Source organism: Aulostomus chinensis, chromosome 22 (genome assembly GCF_037954235.1).
Source record: "Aulostomus chinensis isolate RoL2024-O1b breed Wild chromosome 22, RoL_Achi_v1.0, whole genome shotgun sequence".
In the NCBI taxonomy this organism is placed as follows: domain Eukaryota; kingdom Metazoa; phylum Chordata; class Actinopteri; order Syngnathiformes; family Aulostomidae; genus Aulostomus; species Aulostomus chinensis.
This window is the reverse complement of record NC_141341.1, coordinates 355001-380375: the sequence shown is the minus strand read 5'-3', so window position 1 is coordinate 380375 and position 25375 is coordinate 355001. Positions and strand designations below refer to the sequence as shown.

Here is a 25375-nt window from a genome sequence, read left to right as displayed (position 1 = left end):
AAAGAGAAGGATTGAGTGAGAGAGAGGGAGGGAAGGAAGGAGAGAGCAAGAGAGAGGGGTAGAGAAAGAAAGAGAAGGATTGAGTGAGAGAGAGGGAGGGAAGGAGAGAGCAAGAGAGAGGGGTAGAGAAAGAGAGAGAGGGATTGAGTGAGAGAGAGGGAGGGAAGGAGAGAGCAAGAGAGAGGGGTAGAGAAAGAAAGAGAAGGATTGAGTGAGAGAGGGAGGGAAGGAGAGAGCAAGAGAGGGGGTAGTGAAAGAAAGAGAAGGATTGAGTGAGAGAGAGGGAGGGAAGGAGAGAGCAAGAGAGAGGGGTAGAGAAAGAGAGAGAGGGATTGAGTGAGAGAGGGAGGGAAGGAGAGAGCAAGAGAGGGGTAGAGAAAGAAAGAGAAGGATTGAGTGAGAGAGGGAGGGAAGGAGAGAGCAAGAGAGGGGGTAGTGAAAGAAAGAGAAGGATTGAGTGAGAGAGGGAGGGAAGGAGAGAGCAAGAGAGGGGGTAGTGAAAGAAAGAGAAGGATTGAGTGAGAGAGAGGGAGGGAAGGAGAGAGCAAGAGAGAGGGGTAGACAAAGAGAGACAGGGAGAGAGAGGGAGGGAAGGAGAGAGCAAGAGAGGGGTAGAGAAATAGAGAGAGGGATTGAGTGAGAGAGAGGGAGAGAGAGAGGGAAGGAGAGAGCAAGAGAGAGGGGTAGAGAAAGAGAGAGAGGGCAAGAACAGCAATAAAAATTATGAATCTTTGGTGAAGAATCCAAAATGTGTTTATGAAACAAATATTTTGGATTATAAATCCAAAAAATACTGCAGATTCTGAAAAATGTTTGCAGGCTCCACCCACAAGACCAAGAAGTTTGGGCTCTGTAAACCAAATATTAGGATTCGCAGCGATTTGTCCTTTATTTCTAAACTGAAATTTTGAATTTGAGTAAAATTTTTTCTTCAAATCAAAACTTGAATGTTTGCAATCATAATTTACAGTCTGTTACACATTTGGAAAGACAAGTTTTGTATTTAAAACAAAAACTAGAGATATGCAAAGATTTTAACCCTGATTGATGAGTTTGACCAAACCTTGATGACATCACTCATGTCCCCGTTGACCACGCGTGTTTTGCTACACGTCAACAACACAAAAACATTCCAGTGAAATCTGAAAACCTCCAGTCTGCATTTTTGATGTTATGATGCTTATGGAATTTGATAAACCTCGACTGGCAAAGCATAAGAAACGAGGCTTTAACAGGTTTCTGCTGACTGAAGTTTAAACTAGAAGAGAGAGAGAGAGAGTGTGTGTGTGTGTGTGTGTGTGTGTGTGTGTGTGTGTGTGTGTGTGTATATGTGTTAGGGTTTTCTCCAGGTCAGGGGAGGGATGGTGGCGTTGGTGTCACAGCAGGACGAACCCTCGGGGTCGACCAGCAGTGATGTCTTCCTGTCCACACCATCACAGTCATCCAGCGTGAGCAGAGACGAGGACTTCCTGAGGACAAACGTGCGGCGTCAAACCAACAGGTCCCATCTTTGTTCAACTTGTCACAGGAAGTGCCAGCTCTGGCCACAGAGCATGCTCAGTACATCTCCACAGTCACAACCTACCAGGATTTACTTGCTGGTCATTTATGTGACAATAGGATGCACTGAAGTTTTAGATTCACCTGTGAACTAATAAATGTTTGGACTACAAGTCCCACAGAGATTTGTAGTCCCCCGGTGTTGGAACAATAGAGGCCAGTAACTCGTCCATCACAGCTGGATGGAGCCTCATATGAGCAGAGGAGAATTATTCTAGGTTCAGGTTCAGTTTCCCTTCAGTACTACCACAGATACTCCAGCAGGAGCCTGTTGTGTACCTAGACTTCCCCTGCCGTGGGCATACCTGTACTTTGCCGGCCGTGGTCGTACCTGTCCTTCCTCTCGTGGGTGTACCTGTACTTCCCCTGCCTGGGCGTACCTGTACTTCCCCTGACTGGGCGTACCTGTACTTCCCCTGACAGGGCGTACCTGTGCTTCCCCTGACAGGGCGTACCTGTGCTTCCCCTGTCGTGGTCGTACCTGGACTTCCCCTGCCATGGGTGTACCTGTACTTCCCCTGCCTGGGCTTACCTGTATTTTCCCTGCCTGGGCGACCTGTACTTCCCCTGCTGTGGGTGTACCTGTACTTCCCCTGCTGTGGGCGTACCTGTAATTCCCCTGCCGTGGGCGTACCTGTACTTCCTGTCGTGGGTGTACCTGTCCTTCCTGCCGTAGGCATACCTGTGCTTCCCTTGCCTGGGTGTACCTGTACTTCCCCTTTCGTGGGTGTACCTACACTTCCTGTTGTGGGCATACCTTCACTTCCTGTCGTGGTTGGCCCTCGACTTCCCATGCTGTGGGTGTACTTGTACTTTGCCTGCCGTGGGCATACCTGTACTTCCTGTCATGGTTGTACCTGTACTTCCCCTGCTGGGGCGTACCTGTCCTTCCCCTGCCTGGGCGACCTGTACTTCCCCTGCCGTGGGCATACCTGTACTTCCTCTCGTGGGTGTACCTACACTTCCTGTCATGGGTGTACCCGTACTTCCCCTGTCGTGGGTGTACCTACACTTCCTGTTGTGGGTGTACCTGTACTTCCCGATGTGGGTGTACCTGTACTCTCCCTGCCTGGGCGTATCTGTACTTCCCCTGCCTGGGCGTATCTGTACTTCCCCTGCCGTGGGCGTACGTGTACTTCCCTTGCCTGGGTGTACCTGTACTTCCCCTGCCTGGGCGTACCTGTACTTCCCCTGCTGTGGGAGTACTTGTTCTTCCCCTGCTGTGGGAGTACCTGTACTTCCCCTGTCGTGGGTGTACCTACACTTCCTGTTGTGGGTGTACCTGTACTTCCTGATGTGGGTGTACCTGTACTTCCCATGCCGTGGGCGTACCTGTCTCCGCTCTGTGTGATGAGTCTCCGGCATGTCTCCATCTGAACATCCAGCCCCCTCTTCATGGAGCACATCTCCATGTACTCGTGCAGGTGCCGGTTCATGTCACTCTTGGCTGTTGCCAGCTCCAACTTGGGGGGGGGGGGGGGGGGCAGTATTATCACAACACATCTTATTCCTGCCAGTCTTCTGAAATACAGGTCATGACTAATACTAACTAATACTACCACTACAACAAATACTGAGAGGAGAGGTCCCCCGGGAGGTGCCTCACCTCGATCTGGTCGATGGTGTCCTGGTATTCCTTCTCTCTGGACTTGAACAGAGACTCTGTGTCGTTGATCACCTTCTCGATGGCCTCGTCCTGCTGCCGGGGGGGGGGGGGGGGGGGAGGGAGGAGGAGGAGGAGGAGACTGAGACAGCTCAGCTTGAATCAGTATTTAGTACTATGTGTCGTAGAGGTGTTAGTGAGTGTGTTTGTGTGTGTGTGTGTGTGTGTGTGTGTGTGTGTGTGTGTGTGTGTTCATTAATAATTTGAAAACGTTCTGGGAGAGACCTGGTCTGATAAGGAGAGACGGCATTCATCCCACGTTGGACGGAGCTGCTCTCATCTCTAGAAATACGGCCCCGTTTATAATTGAAACAGAACCCTGAGAACACAGAGTTCCAGGAAGCAGAACTGCCGTCTTACACACTTCTCTACGCGTCTACTAGGGGGCAGTCACCCACCCACAACCCCATAGAGACTGTGTCTGTCCCCCGACCACGTCAGTTTATTCACTCCAGTTCTACTGTAGAGGAGTCAATCAGAAAAACCTGATCAAAGTTAACACAACCACTAAATTAACTCAACAGAATATCAGATTTAGATGAGGACTTTTAAATATCAGACCTCTGAGGCTGAAAACTGAACCAGTGAATGAAGTGATACCTGACAGTTGTGTTGACCTGCTGAGTCTCACTGAAACCTGGCTGGTGACGATGAGGATGCTAGTCTGAATGAATCCACTCCTCCAGTCACAGGAAATCTCACATTCCTCCAGGCTCTGGCCCAGGAGGTGGCGCTGCTGCCATTGTTGACACCAGTTTAGTAATAAATCCCAAACCAGAAGAAGTTTCCATTCATCTGAAAGCCTGATTCTCAGTTTGTCTCCTCCAGCCTGGAAACTCTCCAGTCTCTCTGATGACTGAGGACCGTCCTCCTGGTCCTGACTCTGGATTCTGATCTGAATTCTCAGAGTTTCTATCAGTTCAGTTCTAAATCAGATCAAGTCATGATTGGAGGAGACTTCAGTATTCATGGGGATGTTGATAACCACAGTCTGGTACTGCATTTCTCTCTCTCCTAGACTCAACTGGTGTCCATCAGTCTGTCCATGAACCCCTCACTGTCACAACCACACCTCCACCTCCTCCTAACATGTGGAACTGAAGCTGAACATCTGGTTGTGTTTCCACAGAACGCTTTTATCAGACCACCAATCAATCACTTTGGAATTTGGACTGATCAGCTACACTCCACTCAGGAAAACTGTGGTTTCCAGATGTTTGTCTGATCAGGCCACACCTGGATTTAAGGAAGTGGTTCCATTGGTGCTAAATTCAGTGTCATGTCCCACTGTAACAGAGGGCGCTGTTGTCCACCTTCGTCCCTCCCAAACTGATCATTTTATCCATAGAGCAGCAGCACCTTAGCAACAACTCTGGACTCTACTGGCCCACTAAAACAGAAAACTATGAATCCAAGGAAACAAGCACCTTGGTACGGTTCTGGAACCTGACAGCTTCAACAAGAAACCAGAAACTGGAGAGAAGATGGAGCTGCTCCAAACTGGAGGAGTCACATGTAGTCTGGCAAGATGGCCTTAGAACCTCGAACAAAGCCCTTGGTAGAACCAGAGCAGCCGACTACTCAGCACTAAGAGAGGAACACAAGAACAACCCAGGTTCCTCATCAGTCCTGGAGCCAGTCTGACAGAGAGCCACAGCTCTACTGAACCAAGTAGTCCTGTTTCCCTGGGCAGCAAAGAGTTCATGGACTTCTTTCATGACCAAATTCTCCTGATTAGAGAGAAACTTCTTCTCTTGCTGCCCTCAGCTGACAACATGGCCCCTAGAACCCAGAACCTTAGAGGCAGCTGGAGGACCAGACACACACTTGGATAGTTTTTCTCCCATCAGCCTTCATGAGCTCAGTTCAATAATGTCCTCCTCTAAACCTCCACCTGTCTCCTAGACCCCATCCCAACTCAGCTGCTCCAAGACTCTCTCCCCTCGTTAGCCCCTCCCTCTTAGATATGATCAATGTGGTGCTGGTATCTGGTTCCGACCCTCAGTCCTTTAAAGTAGCAGGAATTAAACCCTCCTCAAAAAACAAGCCTGGATCCAGAAGTTCTACCAACTACAGACCAACATCACATCTTCCTTTTCTCTCCAAGGTTCTGGAGAAAGCAGCTGCTAAACAGCATGGTGGTCAATGGTACCAAAGCTGCACTGAGATCTAATCAGACCAGCACAGAGACCAGTCCCTCATCTGGTACCATTGACCACCATATCCTTCTACAGAGACTGGAACCTGTCACTGGTATTAAAGGAACCACACTAAACTGGTTCAGGTCATATTTACTAGGTCATCTCAGTTGGTACTAGTTAATGATGGTTCCTCTGAGACCACTACAGTCAGTTCTGGTGTTCTACAAGGGTCTGTGCTTGGATCAGTCCTCTTCACCCTGTACCTGCTTCCTCTAGGTCACATGATGAGGATCTGTCCTTTGACTCCCACATTCAACAAATCTCCAGGACGCCTTCTTCCATCTACGTAACATCGCTAAGATCAGACACATCCTGGCTCAAGAAGATGCAGAAAAACTAGTCCTTGCTTTTGTCACTTCCAGGCTGGATTACTGCACCTCCCTCCTACCAGGCTGGACTAACAAATCCCTAAAGACTCTCCTGCTGGTCCAGAACACTGCTGCCGCGTGTTGACAAGAACTGGTAGCAGAGACCAGGTCTCTCCTGGACTGCTTCTCTGCATGGCTCCCTGTCAGATTCAGAACAGAATTTAAAATTCTCCTTCTACCATCAAAGTCCTCAACAGTCAGGCTCCTTCATCCCTGACAGAGCTCCTAGTCCCCTATGATCCAGCTAGAACCCTTCACTCCCAGGATGCAGGGTTCCTGCTGGTTCCTAGAGTTCTAACAGTAGAATGGAGCCAGAGCCTTCAGCTATCAGGTTCCCCTCCTGTGGAACCGTCTCCCAGTTTCAGTCCAGGACCCAGACCCCCTCTCCAGGTTTAAGAGCAGACTGAAGACCTCCTTGTTGATAAGGCTTATAGTCAGGACTGCTTAGGCTGGCCCTTAGATCTGCTGCTATAGGCTCAGACTGCTGGGATCTCCCATGATGCACTGGGCTTCTCTCTCCTCCTCCTGTCCTCAGACGTGTTACTAACTCCTCTTCTTCTCCCCTCATCCCAGATCCTGGTGCTGCTGGAGGAGGCTCCAGACCTGAAGAGGCTCCAGCTGCCACCTGTAGCTACACCTGCTCACGTCCCTGTCTGTCCATCAGTCTCTCCTCCTTTCTCTCCCTCTTTATCTCTGTCCCTCTCTCTCCTTCTGTCTCTCTGTCTTCCTCCATTCTGTCTTTGTCTCTGTCCATCAGTCTCTCCTCCTTTCTCTCTCTCTTTATCTCTGTCCCTCTCTTTCCTTCTGTCTCTCTGTCTTCCTCCATTCTCTGTCTTTGTCTCTGTCCATTAGTCTCTCCTCCTTTCTCTCCCTCTTTCTCTCTGTCCCTCTCTCTCCTCCTGTCTCTCTGTCTTCCTCCATTCTCTGTCTTTGTCTCTGTCCATCAGTCTCTCCTCCTTTCTCTCTCTCTTTATCTCTGTCCCTCTCTCTCCTTCTGTCTCTCTGTCTTCCTCCATTCTCTGTCTTTGTCTCTGTCCATCAGTCTCTCCTCCTTTCTCTCTCTTTATCTCTGTCCCTCTCTTTCCTTCTGTCTCTCTGTCTTCCTCCATTCTCTGTCTTTGTCTCTGTCCATCAGTCTCTCCTCCTTTCTCTCTCTCTTTATCTCTGTCCCTCTCTTTCCTTCTGTCTCTGTCTTCCTCCATTCTCTGTCTTTGTCTCTGTCCATCAGTCTCTCCTCCTTTCTCTCTCTCTCTTTATCTCTGTCCCTCTCTCTCCTTCTGTCTCTCTGTCCTCCTCCATTCTCTGTCTTTGTCTCTGTCCTGCTCTCCTGCTCTCTCTCCGTCCCCACTGATCCTGGATCTGCTCCACCTTCCTGCTGGTAAAGGAAGGTTCTGGTGGCTGCTGTTGCAGGATGTGCTGCTGATGGAGAATTGTTGGGTGGAGGTTCATTGAAGGAGGGAGGTGCTGGACCTGCTCTACTTGGACAGAGTCAGGACAGAACTTTGGTTGGGGTTTGGTGACACAAATAAACCTGACTTTACGTGTATGTGCATGTGTAAGTGTGTGTGTGTGTGTGTGTGTGTGTGTGTAAGTGTGTGTGTGTGTGTGTGTGTGTGTGTATACCTCTCCCTGTGTTTCCACTTCAACTGTACATCCAGGAAAATCCTCCCAGAGCAGAAGTGTTTCCTCTGACTCCTCCCAGGCTAAACTGTCACAGTCATCCTCAAAGTCACACTCTCGCCTGACACACACACACACACACACACAAACACACACACACACACACACACACACACACACACACACACACACACACACACACACACAAATGGGTGTGTGAGAGACATCCTGGATCAGTTTCAGACCAAAGACCAGGACAGCTCTAGGACCCCTACAGCTGATTCAGGACCCTCTGCATCTGCTCGCCGATCTGATTGGCTGACGTGCTGCATGACTCCTCATCCTTGGCTCCACCTCCTTCACTTTCAGATATGCTCATCTCATCTTCATCCCCGCTCTTCGCTGACTGCCTGCTCGGCTTTCTGGCCCCGCGGGTCAGAGTGGAGGGGGGTGTGGCCAGCTGCTGGGACAACACCAGAATATTTCAGTGTGAGCGTGGATGAATCCACCTGTCACGTGCACACAAACCTGGAAGATGTGACTCATGTCCTCGCAGTTCCTCTGCTGGGCCACGTCACAGAGGCGGGCGGTGATGTCGATGCGGCGACAGATGTCCATGTCCACCTTCATGGCCTTCTCCTGGATCTTATTGTCCAGGTCTGACAGGTTCTAATGGACAGATGGAGCTGATTCGAGTTCATCTGGTTCTCCATCATTAGTGATGTCTTATCAAGTGTCAGCAGGAAATCGAGAACTTACACTGCTGACGAGACCTTTGAAGAGAACCAGCTCGGCCTTCAGCTGCTTGACCCTGAGAGCCAGTTCGTCCTGGCACACCTCGCTGTCCTGCAGCTCCTGGACACACCAGCACAACCTTCAGCTCATTCTACACACTAGAACGCAACAATGTGACCTTTACAATCAAAGCCTTGACATTGTGTCCACCTCCAATGGCAGCCATGTTCTCGAGTTGTGTCGAATGAGTCGAGTCATCCAGGCCCTGGAATCATAGATGTATATCGATACTGCAGCAGTAATCTATTACAGCAACTGTAATCTAGTACTGCAGCAGTAATCAGTCACTGCAGCAGTCGTCTTCTGCTGTAGTTGTAATCTACTACAGCAACTGTAATCTATTACTGCAGCAGTAGCCTATTACTGCAGCAGTAGTCTTTTGTTGAAGTTGTAAACTACTACAGCAACTGTAATCTATTACTGCAGCAGTAGCCTATTACTGCAGCAGTAATCTATTACTGCAGCAGTAGTCTTCTGCTGTAGTTGTAATCTACTACAGCAACTGCAATCTATTACTGCAGCAGTAGTCTTTTGTTGAAATTGTAATCTACTACAGCAACTGTAATCTATTACTGCAGCTGTCCTCTTCTGTTGAAGTTGTAATCTACTACAGCAACTGTAATCTATTACTGCAGCAGTAGCCTATTACTGCAGCAGCAGTCATCTGCTCTTGTTGTAATCTACTACAGCAACTGTAATCTATTACTGCAGCAGTAATCTATTACTGCAGCAGTCGTCTTCTGCTGTAGTTGTAATCTACTACAGCAACTGCAATCTATTACTGCAGCAGTAGTCTTTTGTTGAAATTGTAATCTACTACAGCAACTGTAATCTATTACTGCAGCTGTCCTCTTCTGTTGAAGTTGTAATCTACTACAGCAACTGTAATCTATTACTGCAGCAGTAGCCTATTACTGCAGCAGCAGTCATCTGCTCTTGTTGTAATCTACTACAGCAACTGTAATCTATTACTGCAGCAGTAATCTATTACTGCAGCAGTCGTCTTCTGCTGTAGTTGTAATCTACTACAGCAACTGTAATCTATTACTGCAGCAGTAGTCTTTTGTTGAAGTTGTAATCTACTACAGCAACTGTAATCTATTACTGCAGCAGTAATCTATTACTGCAGCAGTCGTCTTCTGCTGTAGTTGTAATCTACTACAGCAACTGTAATCTATTACTGCAGCAGTAGCCTATTACTGCAGCAGTAGTCTTTTGTTGAAGTTGTAATCTACTACAGCAACTGTAATCTGTTACTGCAGCTGTCTTCTTCTGCTGTAGTTGTAATCTACTACAGCAACTGTAATCTATTACTGCAGCTGTCGTCTTCTGCTGTTGTTGTAATCTACTACAGCAACTGTAATCTATTACTGCAGCAGTAATCTATTACTGCAGCAGTCGTCTTCTGCTGTAGTTGTAATCTACTACAGCAACTGTAATCTATTACTGCAGCAGTAGCCTATTACTGCAGCAGTAGTCTTTTGTTGAAGTTGTAATCTACTACAGCAACTGTAATCTGTTACTGCAGCAGTAATCTATTACTGCAGCAGTCGCCTTCTGCTGTAGTTGTAATCTACTACAGCAACTGTAATCTATCACTGCAGCAGTAATCTATTACTGCAGCTGTAGTCTTTTGTTGAAGTTGTAATCTAGTACAGCAACTGTAATCTATTACTGCAGCAGTAATCTATTACTGCAGCTGTCGTCTTCTGCTGTTGTTGTAATCTACTACAGCAACTGTAATCTATTACTGCAGCAGTAGCCTATTACTGCAGCAGTAGTCTTTTGTTGAAGTTGTAATCTAGTACAGCAACTGTAATCTATTACTGCAGCTGTCTTCTTCTGCTGTTGTTGTAATGTACTACAGCAACTGTAATCTATCAGCAGTAGTCTTTTGTTGAAGTTGTAATCTACTACAGCAACTGTAATCTATTACTGCAGCTGTCGTCTTCTGCTGTAGTAATCTACTACAGCAACTGTAATCTATTACTGCAGCAGTAATCTATTACTGCTGGGGTTCCTGAAGTGTTGGCTCCACGGGGGGCACAGAGGGCTGCAGGGTCCAGATTCATTTCTCATCGACTACGGTGCCAGTGGCGGTAATTTACCTCCTCCAGCTCGGCAAGCCTCTCCTGCAGGTCCATCCTGGCTGTGTATTCTTCCTCCCATCTACAGGTACACACAAATGTCACAGATACCAATGAACTTCGAACAGCACTTTTACCAGACACACACAGGCATACACACACACACCGGTATGTGTAGCAGAGGTAGTCACCCCTCTCTTGTCTGGAACCACAAGAACATCAATGTACAAGGCACTAACTAGGCCTGCTGACCAAAACAAGAGCCAAGATTGTTGGCACAGCAGGCAGAGGGCAGGCACACAGGTGTGGTTACACACACGTGTGTATACACTTGCAGATGTACACCTGTTGGTATACACATGTAGGTACACATATGTGGGTATACACCTGTGGGAATACACATGTAGGTATCCATACGTGGGTATAAACACATAGGTATACACACATTGGTATATATACTGTATATGTGGGTATGCACACATACATACACACAGGTTCACTCAAGGTTATACACAGTTGTTAAAGTGATCAATGTCTTCTGAGTGCCAAGTCAAAAGGTGGCGTTCTACCACCTCTGCTGCAACATCGTGAGAGTTTGTGAACATAACTGCAAAGCTCCCTGGGTGACAGACAGCAGAGACAGACACTCATATTACCTGATTGGTCATGTGATCTGCAGGCAAATATCAATATGAACTCATAGCACACAGGAAGATGTTGAGCATCGCCAGCAGGTTCTGGATGCACTCATTCATGGTCTCCAGGGATGAACCCTAGGAAGTTTGCTGATGTGACTTTTCATTCATTCACAAACCTTAACACTGTTCAACATTTCGTCCCAGAAGAACCGGCCCTGATCTGTTGTGGTTCTACTCTGTTTAAATACTGTAATAAAAGTTAAAAATAACTCCTCTCTGCTTCCTTCTGCTGATGTAGTTTATTTTTCATCTGAACATCCAGCTGATATGACAGAAGTGGAGGCGGCGCCACAGACGCTGACCGAACCTCTCCAGCGTGTCAAAGGCTGAAGCAGAATCCAACTCTGAGGTTGATGGAAAGAGTGCAACGGAACCAGGACAGACCTGCACCGCCGGTTTAATTCTGTGCTACAGTGGAGGAGGCCAGCAGAGGAGGAGTGGCTCTTTGTCTCCTGGTGTCACCAGGTTTGGCTTCAGTTCATCACTGAACCGTTTGTTTTGAGTGGATCCCCTCCTGCTGGAACGAGGCAGGACGTGGTGTGCTGACGTTCCCTGGTTCTCCTTCACTTTCTTCCCCTCCTATGCCTCCTTCTGTCTCTGCTCCTTGTTACAGGTCCAGAAAGGTAAACCCGCAGCTTCCAGCAACATGGAAACAATCATCGAAGCCTGCATGAAGAAGTGATGCTCCAGTGGGCGGAGTAATGCGGGGCCCAACAGATTAATGCCCAGGTTATCAAACTACCTGAACAAGAGTTCAGCGACATCTCTTGGCGTTCCAGAGTGACAACTGTAGGGGTTAATTTGGGCGTGTGTCTTTGATAATGATGATAATGATGCCATCATGGTGTCTTGCTGGAGGAGAGAGGACAGAGGGACAGACGAGGGTGGAGGGTGAGACAGAGGCGACGGGGATGTGACATCAGAGCTCTACTGGATTGCAGGTACCAGGACCCAAACCCAGCAGAGAGGAAGAGGGTTGACGACCCATAAATAACCCAAGAAGGTACAATTTACTGGAAGTGTTTGGAACCGGACCAGTCCACTGAGACAGGCCACACCCACAGAGAGAGACCACACCCAGAGACAGACCACACCCACTGAGACAGGCTGCACAGGTGTGTGGAAGGAAGTGGAGAGTATGGACAGTATCTTATTGCTACTTTATTACTACTAGGATGTAATCTATTACCTCCCACTGAGCCCGGCTCAAGAACCTCTACTGTACCTTCTCTTGTACTCGTCCCGTTCTCTCTTCACCTTGGCCAGCACGTTGTACAGGGCCCGGATCTCTGGTGTGATGGTATCGATCTGAACCCCGACACCGTCCGGGTGCGTCCAGGAGACTCCGGGACCCGTGATACACGAGTCTCCACCGACACCGAATCGGCGGGTGTGGTTGAAGGACCAGATGGTTCCGGGTAGGAAGCGGGGGGGAGGGGGGAGCAGGTTGGTGTTGCAGCTGTGGTTGATGTTAGTGATGGTGCTGGGCGGGTCGGGGTCGGGGGAGCCCGGCTGTTTGCCAGCTAAAAGGGTCGGGGGGCTGGGGGTCGGGGGCACGAGGCCCCTGGGCTGGAAGGCCCAGTGGCTGACGTTGTGGAGCGCAAGGAGGCCCGGTCCGCTTGGGACTAGGCCGGTAGGTCCAGTCTGGACCCCCATCTCTCTGGTGAGGGTCTGCGCGCCCCCGCGGCCCTCCTGGGCCCCCTGCAACTGCTTCTCCAGCACCTTGTTCCTGCGCTCCAACTCGTGCACTCGGGCCAGGAAGCAGCGGAACCGCAGGTTCAGCGTCTTCAGCGCGCTGATGTTGGACCCCAGGTCGCTGCGCAGCGCCGCGGCCGCAGGGGGCGCGCGGGGCCCAGGGCCCAGATGCAGGTAAGCGGGGCCCGAGGGCGGCAGGCCCCCAAGGTCCAGCCCGGGAAATCCATCGGGCCCAAAACCGTTGTGGTCCACCAGGAAGTAGCCCGGCTCCGGGTCGGCCTGGCTCGGGACCTGGTGGTGCGGAGCCAGGAAGCCACTGTCCCCCAGAACCGGATTCATGCTCGAGTAGGAAAATCTGTAGTGCTCGAAATCCGGCATGAACTCCTTTTTTCGATGCGTTCAACCTAACAGGTAATTCGGGATCAAAATGATGACTGTCCCGAACCGGAACGGGGGCCAGCAGCCTCTGCTCTGCGTCACCTTCACGCACAGGAGCTGCTGACTCCTGGTGCGGCTCCTGCGGCCTCGCGCTGAGGATCCAGCAGGTGCAGAATAAATCCCGGTGGTTCCGGAGCTCTGATGAAGTCCAGTAAAGAGACGACCTGAGAGCGGCTCGTGGTTTCTACATAGCCTGAAGGTTTCTATAATCTATGACGTCATTGCGACCGGAGGCCAATGAGAACACCTGGATACGCTGCGATGGACGAGGAGCGAGGCTGCCGGACGGCTCGGAGCGGCGCAGTCAACACTGCGGCGGTCAGCTGCCGTACTGACCCTAGTACACGCGCACCGACCGGCTCCTACCGTAATGACTGCTGTAGAGACGCGCGTGTCAGCCCTGTCAAGTGTCTCAAATGAGGCAAACACGACAGAAGCGAAGACCAGCTGTGCTCGTCATTCATTTTTCCGTTATTTTCTCCTTTATAGCGACTATGTCTGAAAAAGTAAAAATTCAGAGATCAAAAATCAGGCGTTAAAATGAACTTTCACCAAAAAATGTATTGTTGATCTCACCAAGATGCTTTTTCCTTCCTGCATCACTTCTGTGACTCCAGACTGCAGGAAGAACCTGCCACATCGTTAGCTTGAAGCGAACAGCGAGCATCTAGAGACAGCAGCTAAACTGTGGAGAACTCTGAGTTCTCCATCACAATGAGTCCCTTTGAGAATCCTCTCACAGGAATAACTGACATCTTTGAACATTAGTTTTTCATACTGAGTTCAGACAGCTTCCATGTCATGTGACATAAGCACCCTACACATCAGTACTCCACTGCTTGTCTTAGACTGCAAAAGAAATAGTTGTTGTCACAAGTTTCTCAATCATGTGATCCAGACCCAGGGATAGATAGACTGGCCGGAGCACCAGTTCCTCCAAGTGTTCCTGACTGACTGTTGTGACGCGTCAGCTTCCTCCTTCCTGTTCCATCTTCAGTTCAGTCTTTGACAGTTGGAGTTTAAACTTGTGTCACCAAAAGTTCACTAAATACCAAAAATACTGACACACACACACAGGTTTGTTGTTGAGTTTATTGCCATTTAAATGCAGGACAAGCGCCTGAGTGGCAGAGCAGCATCTGTTCATGCAGAGTGAAGGTTTACAGCTCTCAGTCAGACACGACAGGCGTTGATGGAGGAAGACCAGCTGGATGGGTGGAGAAGATTTTGCTCTGGAGAGGAAGACTCCGATGAAGGAGTGATTCATAGAGGTGAAGGGTGAGAGGAGGGAGGAGTTTCTACTCTTTACTGAACATGTGCAGGACCAGGTCGCACACACGGTTTCTGTAGCCAAACTCATTATTGTACCTGCAGACCAACCAGAGAGAAGCCCAGGTCCTTCATGTTATCAGCACCAACACAGACTGGGCCTGCAGCCCTGCTGTGATCAGACATCAGCAATCAGGACTCAGCCGAGGAAAACCCAAGCTTCTCTCACCCTTTGTCATCTGCGATCAAGACCGTAGCAGCCTGCATCATCATGTCACAAAGCCAGCAACATGCACAGTATGCTGGGCCGGCCTGTCTCTCACACACACACACACACACACACACACACACACACACACACACACACACAGAGCCGGGCCGAGGGAGACGCGTCTGCACGGACTGTGGGCGTCGGCTTGGCGGTGGTGGCAGCAGTGCAGCCCTGCCTGCCTGGTCCTGGCTGACCTGAGAATTTTGCTGAGATCTGATTGGCTACTTGGCTCAATTGGTTTTGTTTCTCTTTCATCCCAATCAGTCTCAGTCAGCTTTCTTTGGGGCGTGAACGTGATGGATAGTGCGAGCCTCGCGCCTGTAGGCCTCTGCAGCTCTAATTCCCAGGGTGAAGTAGGGGCCCAGCATGTCCCTGGTTGGCTCTGCTGCCCTCTAGTGGATGTCTGTCCACACAGACAGCAGAAATGTGGGAGACGTCTTTGTGATCGCGCAGCTATCAGTGCTGAATATGGACCTGAAATCCCTCACTCGCTCACTCACTCGCTTATTCACTCACCCACCCACTCACTCTCTCACTTACCTGCCCACTCATCCACTCACTCATGAACTCACTCACTCGCTCCCTCACTCATTCACCCGCTCACTTACCAGCTTATTCACTCATCCACTAACTCACCCGCCCCCTCACTCACTGGCTCACTCATCAACTCACTCACTCACTCGTTCACTCATTCTACAATTCTACAATTTCATTTAGCAGACGCTTTTGTCCAAAGCAACATACAACACAAGCAAGAATTCAGACTGAAGGAAAAACCCATAGTGCAAAAGTGCTTCAGTGCCTCATCCACTCACTCATTCACCCGCTCACTTCAGTGCTTATTCACTTATCCACTCACTCACCCACTCACTCACTCCATCACTCGCTCACTCATCCACTAACTCACATGCTTCCTCACTCGCTCACCCATCCATTCACTCACTCACTCATGCACTCACTCACCCGCCCCCTCACTCACTCACTCACTCACCCACCCCCTCACTCACTCACTCCATCACTCGCTCACTCATCCACTAACTCACCTGCTTCCTCACTCGCTCACCCATCCATTCACTCACTCACTCATCCACTCACTCACCCGCCCCCTCACTCACTCACTCACTCACCCACCCCCTCACTCACTCACCCCCTCACTCACTCACTCACCCGCCCCCTCACTCACCATGACACCAACTTGACAAAGTGGTCATTGAGTGCGATGCCAGCGCCGGCGTCAAAGATGGAGGAGTGAGTGTCACTGTTGAAGTCAGTGGACACAACCTGAGACAGAGGAGCCAGATCACACATGAAGAGCAACACGTGACAGCCGGTATGGAGGACGTGGGTGGAAACACAAATGAATGCAAATGAACACTATTGTGCAACAGATTGGACAACAGTTAGCTGATAGCATTCTGTCACACCTCAACACATCAAGCCCCACAGCTGCTGTGCGCACAGATCAAGAAAAACATGATAAAAATGACTCTCACTCCAGCCACACACTGGATCTCTCCCAGATCCAACTGGCCGCCCAGAGAGGAGTCAAAGACCCACCTGTGTTCTGAGGGGAGAGTTCAGATACGTTGTCTGTTGATGAATGGGAGGAATCACTGAGAAACTACATCAGAAAATGCGGTGTTCGACTGGAGGACCAGGCAGAGGAAATTCTCATGCACCTGAGGGGAAGAGCCAAGGATGTGGTGAGATTTGGGATAAGAAATGGTGAAATTGATGTCCAGAATAACCCGCAGGCCATATATGGACTCCTGCGCAGACATTTCAGCTCCAGCCAATGTTCCTCTGTGCCCCTGGCTGACTTTTATTCCACCCTACCAAAAGAACAGGAAGATCCATATGAGTACTGGCTTAGACTGAACAGGGCTGCTGATGTTGTTGCAAGTTGTCTTAGAGAGCAGGGCAAAACGTTTGACAACCCCAGTGTTGAAGTCACGCGCATGTTCGTCAGACACTGCCCTGATAGAGATTTAGCGCTTACCTTTAGGTCTAAGACGATTGACAAATGGTCAGCCCGTGAAGTTCAGGAAGTGTTGGATGAATACCATCTGGAGAAGGGTCTCAGATCTTCTAATGAAGGGAATAGCAGAATTAATGTGAACAGACTTGAGATTAGCCCTACTGCCACTCTAGTTTCAGACATTCCTGAAAATAAGAAACCTGTGAGTCAAGATAACTTTGCTCTTGAGAAGTTAGTTGGAATGCTAGAGAGAGTATTGCTTCAGAGCCCAGTCTATGCTCGAACCAATTAAAAGCCACGCACTAACGACAAGCTTCCAAAAATTGAGGGCTTTAATGTCACGCCGTGTTCCATATGTAAAGATGATTCTCACTCTGCCCTCACACACTGTCGGGAGAATAGACTGTGCTTCCGTTGTCACTTACCTGGCCATTCAAGACGCGACTGCCCAGAGGGGAAACGCCCCTCTCTCCATGGTCAGCAGGGAAACTGAATGATCTGCGTGCAGGGGAGGACAGCGCAGATGGAGTGAGTAAGCCTCCCACATTGGATTTGACAGACATGAATGATTATGAGACATTGTATCACACTTACAGCACCATGGTGCCAGCACAGACGACACTGACTGTACAAGGCCTTCAAAGACTCTCAAAGACTGATAGCCTTTTCTACACGGATGTGATTATTGATGATGGATTTGCCCTCCGAGCATTAGTGGACAGTGGATCTATGGCGTGCACTATAAGTGAGACAGCAGACACAAAACTGTCACAGTTCATCCCTAATATTGTAAAGAAATCTGCCAAGGACTTTGTCATTGTTGGTTGTGGTGGTCACCTTGTCACACCTTCTGCCATGTATGACCTCACTGCATCAGTTTATGGCTTTAAGGTGGTCATTCCTGTTCTAGTTGTGCCAGGCCAAACTGATGAAATGATTCTCGGCAGCAATGCCATCAAGTGGCTCATTTCACAGACGAAAGAGACTGTTAGTAGCCAGAATCTCACACCGCCAATGAATAATACTCAGGCTGAAAATTTGCCCCGTTTTGTATCCCTGCTGTCCTGTTCAGAAGATTGGGGAAGTGGGGCCATGCCAAACAAAATTGGCACAGCTAAATTAAAAAGATGTGTCAACCTGCAACTGATGACTGAACATTTGGCGTGGGCTAAACTGCCTGCATCCGATGTCTCTGCAGTGGGGAGTACAGTTATGATCGAACCCACTCAGTCCAAGACCAGACCCGCTCAAATTCTAGTGGGAAGAGTTGTTACTTCCTTATGGGGAGACGGCTGGGTTCCAGCCAAAATAGTGAATCCCACTAAAAAAACAATCACCCTTAGAAGGAATGCAAAAGTTGCAGATGTGTCCCCCTGTCTTTCTGTGCAGGACTTACCTGAACCGGAAAGTATCCAATCCAGTGTACAGTACACACAAAGCCCATCGCCTGCACCGAGGTCAGAAGAGGAGATGTCACGCATCTTGGGTGACTTGGGTTTGCAGGAGCTGGATCTCTCATCTTGTGAAGTCTCCCCCGAGTGGAAAGATAAACTATTACGGATCATTGAACAGTATGAGTCCATCTTTTCGAGGCATAAAATGGACTGTGGTGAAGCAACAGATTTTGTGCACAGAATCCGCCTGGTGGATGACAAGCCCTTTAGACTTCCATACAGACGTGTCCCACCGTGCCATTATGACAAGCTTCGGACAGCTCTGAATGAGATGGAGGAATTGGGGATAATTCGTAAATCCCAGAGCGAGTATTCCTCCCCCCTTGTCCTGGTTGTCAAGCCAAGTGGCGATCTTCGCATCTGCAACGACTTCAGATGGTTGAATGCAAGAACGGTAAAGGACGCTCATCCGTTGCCCCATCAGACGGACGCCCTTGCTGCACTTGGTGGTAATGTGTTTTTCTCCACGATGGACCTAACATCAGGTTTTTACAACGTCAGACTGCACGAGGATGACAAAAAAATACACAGCATTCTCCTCACCTTTCGGTCTACATGAGTATAACAGGATGCCCCAGGGTCTGACAAACAGTCCAGCCACTCTTATGCGTATGATGATGTCCATCTTTGGCGATGAAAACTTCACAAGCCTGTTATGCTACTTGGATGACCTTATGGTTTATGCTCCGTCCGAACAGGTTGCACTTGAGCGTCTACAGATGGTTGTCTCACGGATTGCTGCCAACAATTTGAAGCTTTCACCTAAGAAGTGTCACTTTCTCCACCGGACTGTCAAGTTTCTGGGGCACATCATATGTGGGGATGGCGTTAAAACAGACCCAGATAAAGTACAGACTATAAATGATATGCAAGAAGTTGACCTAATGGAGTCTGATGGGAAAACACCATGTGCTAAGAAAATCAGATCTTTCTTGGGAATGGTCCTGTACTATCACCATTTTATTGAGGGATGTTCTGGTAAGGCTAGGCCACTTTTCAACCTTGTTGCTGAGCCTGGTGCACCACACAAAAAAAAGGAAGGCCATAAACCTGTCATGGTTTGCAGTTTGCAACACTAGTTTCTCCAAGGCACCCTGAATGCATCACCTTTCACTCCCTCAGCCAACCTCCTCTGCCAATCAGTCTCTATCACCTGCACCTGTCCCATAGCTATTTAGGTCTCCCTCTCCCTTCATTCTCTGCCAGATTGTTATGCTTGATGCCCAACTCTCCAGCGTTTTTCTTGGACTGACTTCCCGGCTTCGACCCTGCCTGCTTCGACTACTCCCCCCTGCCTCAGCCCTGGTAACCACTTCTGCCTTGATTCGCTGCAAGACTGCCTCTGTTTTTGCCTGCCCATTATTGTGGTTACGTTCCTGGCATCCTCGGAATAAAGGCCATTACTGATTCAACTTCTGTTGCTCTGTGTGTTGCATTTGGGTCCATAACCCCCACCGTTTCAGTACAATCTGGCCAAACATGGACCCAGCACGCACTTCCCCTGCCCAAAATCGTTTTGAAATCATTGAAGGGGTCCTCCAGCAACATGAGGCCCTCATGGCATCTGCCTCAGCTGAGGCCAGACAGGCCGCAGCCACGCAAGAACAGGCTATCGGCTCTTTGGCTAACCAAGTGCACCAGTTAACTGCAACCATCGCCCAATTAATCCCTGTTAGCTCTGCCTCTGCCTCTGACCCTGTCCCTGCTCCTCCAGCAACCCCCGTTCTGGCCCCCGGGCCAGTTTCCGAACCAAGAATTGGAGCCCCTGAACGTTATGCTGGTGAGCCTGACGGTTGTAATCCATTCCTGACTAACTGCACCATCTTTTTTGCATTGCAACCTCTCACCTTTGCTTCTGAACAAGCTAAAGTAGCTTTTACCATCAATCAGCTAACAGGGAGAGCGAGGCTGTGGGGCACCGCTGAGTGGGATAAACAGACTCCGGCCTGTACTTCATTTGAGTCATTTGCTTCTGAGCTACGCAAAGTATTTGGGCAGGGTGTCCATTCAACGGATGCAGGGGGTCTCCTGAGTATGTCAGAAGGGTCAGTCTGTGTGTGATTTTTCGATTGATTTCCGCACGAAGGCCCGTGCTAGTGGCTGGAATGGGAGTGCTCTTCGTGATGCTTTTCTGCATGGGCTGGCTGATTACATCAAGGATGAACTTGTGTCTTACCCCCTACCCCTTTCTCTCGATGATGTCATTGCTCTTGCTATAAACATTGACCTTTGCATCCAGGCTCGCAGGAGAGAGAAACAAGACACCTCCCGCTCATGTATCTGCTCATGCATCACGAGGCTCTGCTTCCAACTTGGCCCACTCTGCAGCCACTCCTGAGCCCTTAACCAACAGCCTTGAACCCATGCAGTTGGGCCGCACCAGTCTGTCCCCTGAGGAACGTGAGCGGCGCCGCAAGTCAAATCTCTGTCTGTACTGTGGTCGACCAGGCAACTTCATCTCACACTGTCCAGTAAAAGGGGAGGGCTCATCAGTAGTGGAGGAGTTACTGGTGAGTCCATCCTCTTTTAAAGCCTCCTCTGTTTTTGATCGTCCCTTGTTTATAGCCAAGCTCCTTCTGCCGGAAGCCTCTCAAGTCCTGTCCACTTTTATTGATTCTGGAGCAGATGCGAATATAATTGACAAGGAGTTAGCTCTACAGCTGGGAATTAGTTTGTTACCCCTTCCGTGTTCTGTGCCTGCCAGGGCTCTGGATGGTCATCTGCTGGGGATGGTCACTCATCAGACCATACCGGTCCACCTACTCATGTCTGGAAATCACCACGAAACCATCCAGTTTTATGTCCTGCCCTCACCTCGCCTCCTTCTTATACTGGGCTACTCATGGCTTCGCCACCATAACCCCCATATTGACTGGTCGGCAGGGGTCATCCGTGGTTGGAGTTCCGCCTGCCATCAGGTCTGCCTCAAGCAGGCGGCTGCACTGCTCCGCTCTCCACCTCCCTGTGGCCAGCCCGATCTCTCTGGGGTCCCAGCCCAGTATCATGACCTTCGTGAGGTATTCAGCAAGGTTAAGGCCATGTCTCTACCCCCTCATCGTCCCTACGATTGCGCCATTGACCTTCTGCCGGGCACCACCCCTCCCAAGGGGCGCCTCTACCCCCTTTCTGGCCCTGAAAGGGGGGCCATGGAGACCTACATCAAGGACTCCCTGGCAGCTGGTCTCATTCGACCATCTTCATCTCCTGCTGGCGCTGGCTTCTTTTTTGTGGAAAAGAAGGACAAAACCCTCAGACCTTGCATTGATTACAGAGGCCTCAATGAGATAACCATAAAGAACAGGTACCCTTTGCCACTCATGTCATCAGCTTTCGAAATACTCCAGGGGGCCAGGGTCTTCACTCAACTGGATCTACGCAACGCATACCATTTGGTCCGCATCAGGGAGGGGGATGAGTGGAAAACAGCGTTCAACACCCCCACAGGCCATTATGAGTATCTTGTCATGCCTTTTGGTTTAACGAATGCCCCTGCTGTCTTCCAGGCTTTAGTTAATGATGTCCTGAGAGATATGCTGAACCACTCTGTTTTCGTTTATCTAGACGATATTTTGATTTTCTCCAAGTCTTTGGAGGAGCATATTCGTCATGTAAGGGCAGTCTTGCGACGACTTCTGGAAAACTCCTTGTTTGTCAAAGCTGAGAAGTGTGAGTTCCATGAATCCTCGGTCACCTTCCTTGGGTACATTGTGGCCCAGGGTAGTTTACAAATGGACCCCGATAAGATTTCAGCTGTAACAGCCTGGCCCGCCCCTGAGAATCGAAAACAGCTACAGCGCGTCCTGGGTTTTGCTAACTTTTATCGCCGCTTCATTCGTGGTTACAGCACGGTAGCTTCCCCCCTCACAGCCCTTACCTCATCCAAAATCCCATTCTCCTGGACCCCTGCAGCCAATAGGGCTTTTGAAACTTTGAAGGCACGTTTCACCACCGCCCCCATTCTGCATGTCCCTGACCCTGAAAGACAGTTTGTGGTTGAAGTGGATGCCTCTGATGTTGGAGTGGGGGCAGTGTTGTCTCAACGCTCAGCATCTGACCAGAAGCTCCACCCATGTGCCTTCTTCTCTCGCCGACTGAACCCTGCAGAACAGAACTACGACATTGGTAACAGAGAATTGCTAGCAGTAAAACTAGCTTTGGAGGAATGGCGGCATTGGCTGGAGGGAACCAAGGTTCCGTTCCTCGTCTGGACAGATCATAAGAACCTGGAGTACATCCGCACAGCCAAACGCCTAAATTCACGTCAAGCCCGCTGGTCACTCTTTTTTACACGCTTCAACTTTTCTCTCTCCTACCGCCCAGGGTCCAGAAATGTCAAGCCCGATGCTCTGTCCCGCCAATTTTCTAAAGACAATTCCCCTGTTGAGACCGCCCCTCTTCTGCCCCCTTCCTGTCTTGTTGCCTCCCTTTCCTGGGACATTGAAGAGAGAGTCAAAGCCGCTTCAGTCAACCAACCTGGACCAAGTGCTTGCCCCCCGATCGTCTTTTTGTACCCGCTACATTAAGGTCAGAGGTCTTACAGTGGGCACATGCATCCAAGCTCACCTGTCACCCTGGGGCACACAGAACCAAGGAGTTCCTGTCTCGACGGTTCTGGTGGGCCACTATGGATGAGGATGTGCGTGAGTTTGTCAAAGCCTGTCCGATTTGTAATCAACACAAACCATCTCATCAAGCTCCTGCTGGTCACCTCCATCCACTCCCCATACCCCATCGGCCCTGGTCACATATATCCCTGGATTTTGTAACTGGCCTTCCTCCCTCTGAAGGTAACACCACCGTACTCACCATAGTTGATAGGTTCAGTAAGATGGCACATTTCATTCCCCTTCCCAAACTCCCCGCTGCTAAAGAGACTGCGGAACTCCTCCTTCAGCATGTTGTTCGCCTTCACGGAATCCCTGCCGATATAGCTTCTGATCGAGGCCCCCAGTTCACATCCATTTTTTTGGTGAGAGTTCTGTAGTTTGTTGGGGGCCTCTGTTAGCCTGTCCTCAGGTTTCCACCCCCAGTCAAATGGCCAATCCGAACGAATGAACCAAGATATGGAAACCACTCTCCGCTGTCTGGTGTCATCAAATCCCTCATCCTGGTCTAGACAATTGGTTTGGGTAGAATTTGCCCACAACACCCTGGTCAGTTCAGCCACCGGTCTCTCCCCTTTTCAATGTTCATATGGGTATCAGCCTCCTCTGTTCCCTGCCCTTGAAAAAGAGGCTTCTTGCCCTTCTGTGACCACTTTCATTCAGCGCTGCCAACGCACCTGGACACAAGCCCGCAGTTCCCTCCAACGCTCTGCCGATCGCTACTCCATTTCTGCCAACCGTCATCGATCACAAGCCCCTGCTTACCGGGTTGGACAAAAGGTTTGGCTTTCCACAAAAGACCTGCCTCTCCGTGTCGAATCCAATAAATTGGCACCCAGGTTCATTGGTCCATTCCCCATCGAAAGGATAATAAACCCCGTAGCAGTGAGACTTACGCTCCCTCGGTCTATGCGCATTCATCCCACCTTCCATGTTTCCAAAATCAAGCCTGCTCCAGAAAGCCCCTTGGTTCCTCCAACACCTCCTCCTCCCCCTCCTCGCATCATTGAAGGTGGCCCTGTGTATGCTGTCCGTCGCCTCCTGCGTTCTCGCCGCCGAGGGCGAGGCATACAGTTTTTGGTTGACTGGGAAGGTTATGGCCCTGAAGAAAGGTCTTGGGTTCCTGCCTCCTTTATTGTTGACCCTCAACTCTTTGCTGACTTTCACCAGAAGAACCCTGATCAGCCCTCTCTCACTTCCACCACGGTTAACTCTCGTCGATCTGTCCTCTCTCAACAGCATCACCTTTTTCCCCCAGTGCCACGTGATGGAGAGGAAGAGGAACCTCAGGACACTCTGGAGACTCTGAACTCTCAGGATGACATGGGTGGGACGGATGTTCTGAATGATCAGGATGGCTCTCTTGCCTGGACTCCCTCCCACCCCACCCCAGACATGGAATGGTCTGCTTCTCCTGAGTACTAGCCCCCCACCTGGTTCCCCCTCCTCCCTCCCTCCCCTGTTTTGGGACGTCGGGAGCCGTCCCTTGAGGGGGGGGGTTCTGTCATGGTTTGCAGTTTGCAACACTAGTTTCTCCAAGGCACCCTGAATGCATCACCTTTCACTCCCTCAGCCAACCTCCTCTGCCAATCAGTCTCTATCACCTGCACCTGTCCCATAGCTATTTAGGTCTCCCTCTCCCTTCATTCTCTGCCAGATTGTTATGCTTGATGCCCAACTCTCCAGCGTTTTTCTTGGACTGACTTCCCGGCTTCGACCCTGCCTGCTTCGACTACTCCCCCCTGCCTCAGCCCTGGTAACCACTTCTGCCTTGATTCGCTGCAAGACTGCCTCTGTTTTTGCCTGCCCATTATTGTGGTTACGTTCCTGGCATCCTCGGAATAAAGGCCATTACCGATTCAACTTCTGTTGCTCTGTGTGTTGCATATGGGTCCATAACCCCCACCGTTTCAAAACCAAAACTCAAAAGAGGCCATTTGAAACTGTCTCCAGATAACTGGACTGAGGAGTGCAGAGAAGCGTTCAGAACTTTGAAGCATGAGCTTGTGCACCCGTGGCATTTGCTAGCAAGACACTCTCCCACTCTCAGCTAAATTATCCAGCACATAGGCTGGAGTTCCTTGCTCTTAAATGGGCAGTCTGTGACAAATTCAGCCACTGGTTAAAAGGACGATGTTTTACAGTCTGGACAGATAATAATCCACAGACATATATTTTGACTAAGCCCAGGTTAGATGCATGTGAACAAAGATGGGTTTCAAAGCTTGCAGCATACAGCTTTGACCTGAACTATGTCCCTGGTGCAAAGAATGTGGTCGCCGATGCACTAAGTAGAGAGCCATTTGTCCAGTCATGCATGAGCCACTGTCTGGTAACTGAACCTTATGCCTCCTTGCTGAACCAAGTCAGTGGAATGGTGGATAGGACAGCGCAAGATGCATTTCGATGTACTATTAACTGCCAGTCAGTTGTTGAACAGTCTGAGGAGGAAGCTGCAGCCACCCTGTCTCCTCTTCAGGGGTCTCTCTCTTCAAAGGATGTCTTGGCTGTGTTGGATGTGCACGACTCCGGGGGTGTCAGCCAAATGAGAGGCACGGGACCAGCTGTTCAGCTTGCCAGTGTCGACCAGACCGCCTCTCTATCACAGAGTGAACTGGTAAATCTGCAAGAGCAGGATGGCATTCTGGGCAGAGTTTTATTCTACATCCGGCGC

General features: G+C 49.8%; 2 protein-coding genes across 4 annotated transcripts; one reads left to right on the top strand and one right to left on the bottom strand.

Annotated features, from left to right (window-relative positions):
* Positions 1–719: 719 nt before the first annotated feature.
* On the bottom strand, positions 720–13440 carry LOC147240176 (non-homologous end joining factor IFFO1-like). Of its 3 annotated transcripts, none has more exons than XM_086193615.1 (9): positions 12218–13440; positions 10316–10376; positions 8172–8267; positions 7941–8081; positions 7688–7875; positions 7416–7533; positions 3167–3259; positions 2893–3023; positions 720–1469 (listed from the first exon to the last, which is right to left on the bottom strand). In XM_086193615.1, exons 1-9 carry the CDS (start codon positions 13063–13065, stop codon positions 1334–1336), a joined length of 1812 nt encoding a protein of 603 aa, XP_086049741.1. In that variant the 5' UTR covers positions 13066–13440; the 3' UTR covers positions 720–1333. The 3 variants fall into 3 exon arrangements, with proteins under 3 accessions (XP_086049741.1, XP_086049744.1, XP_086049742.1); XM_086193618.1 differs by having other exon boundaries at positions 3167–3256; XM_086193616.1 differs by having other exon boundaries at positions 7688–7872.
* Positions 13441–23610: 10170 nt separating this feature from the next.
* LOC147240175 (chromobox protein homolog 7-like) lies at positions 23611–24126 on the top strand. The gene has a single exon (XM_086194311.1). The coding sequence runs from the start codon at positions 23611–23613 to the stop codon at positions 24124–24126; it is 516 nt and encodes a 171-aa protein (XP_086050437.1).
* Positions 24127–25375: the final 1249 nt, after the last annotated feature.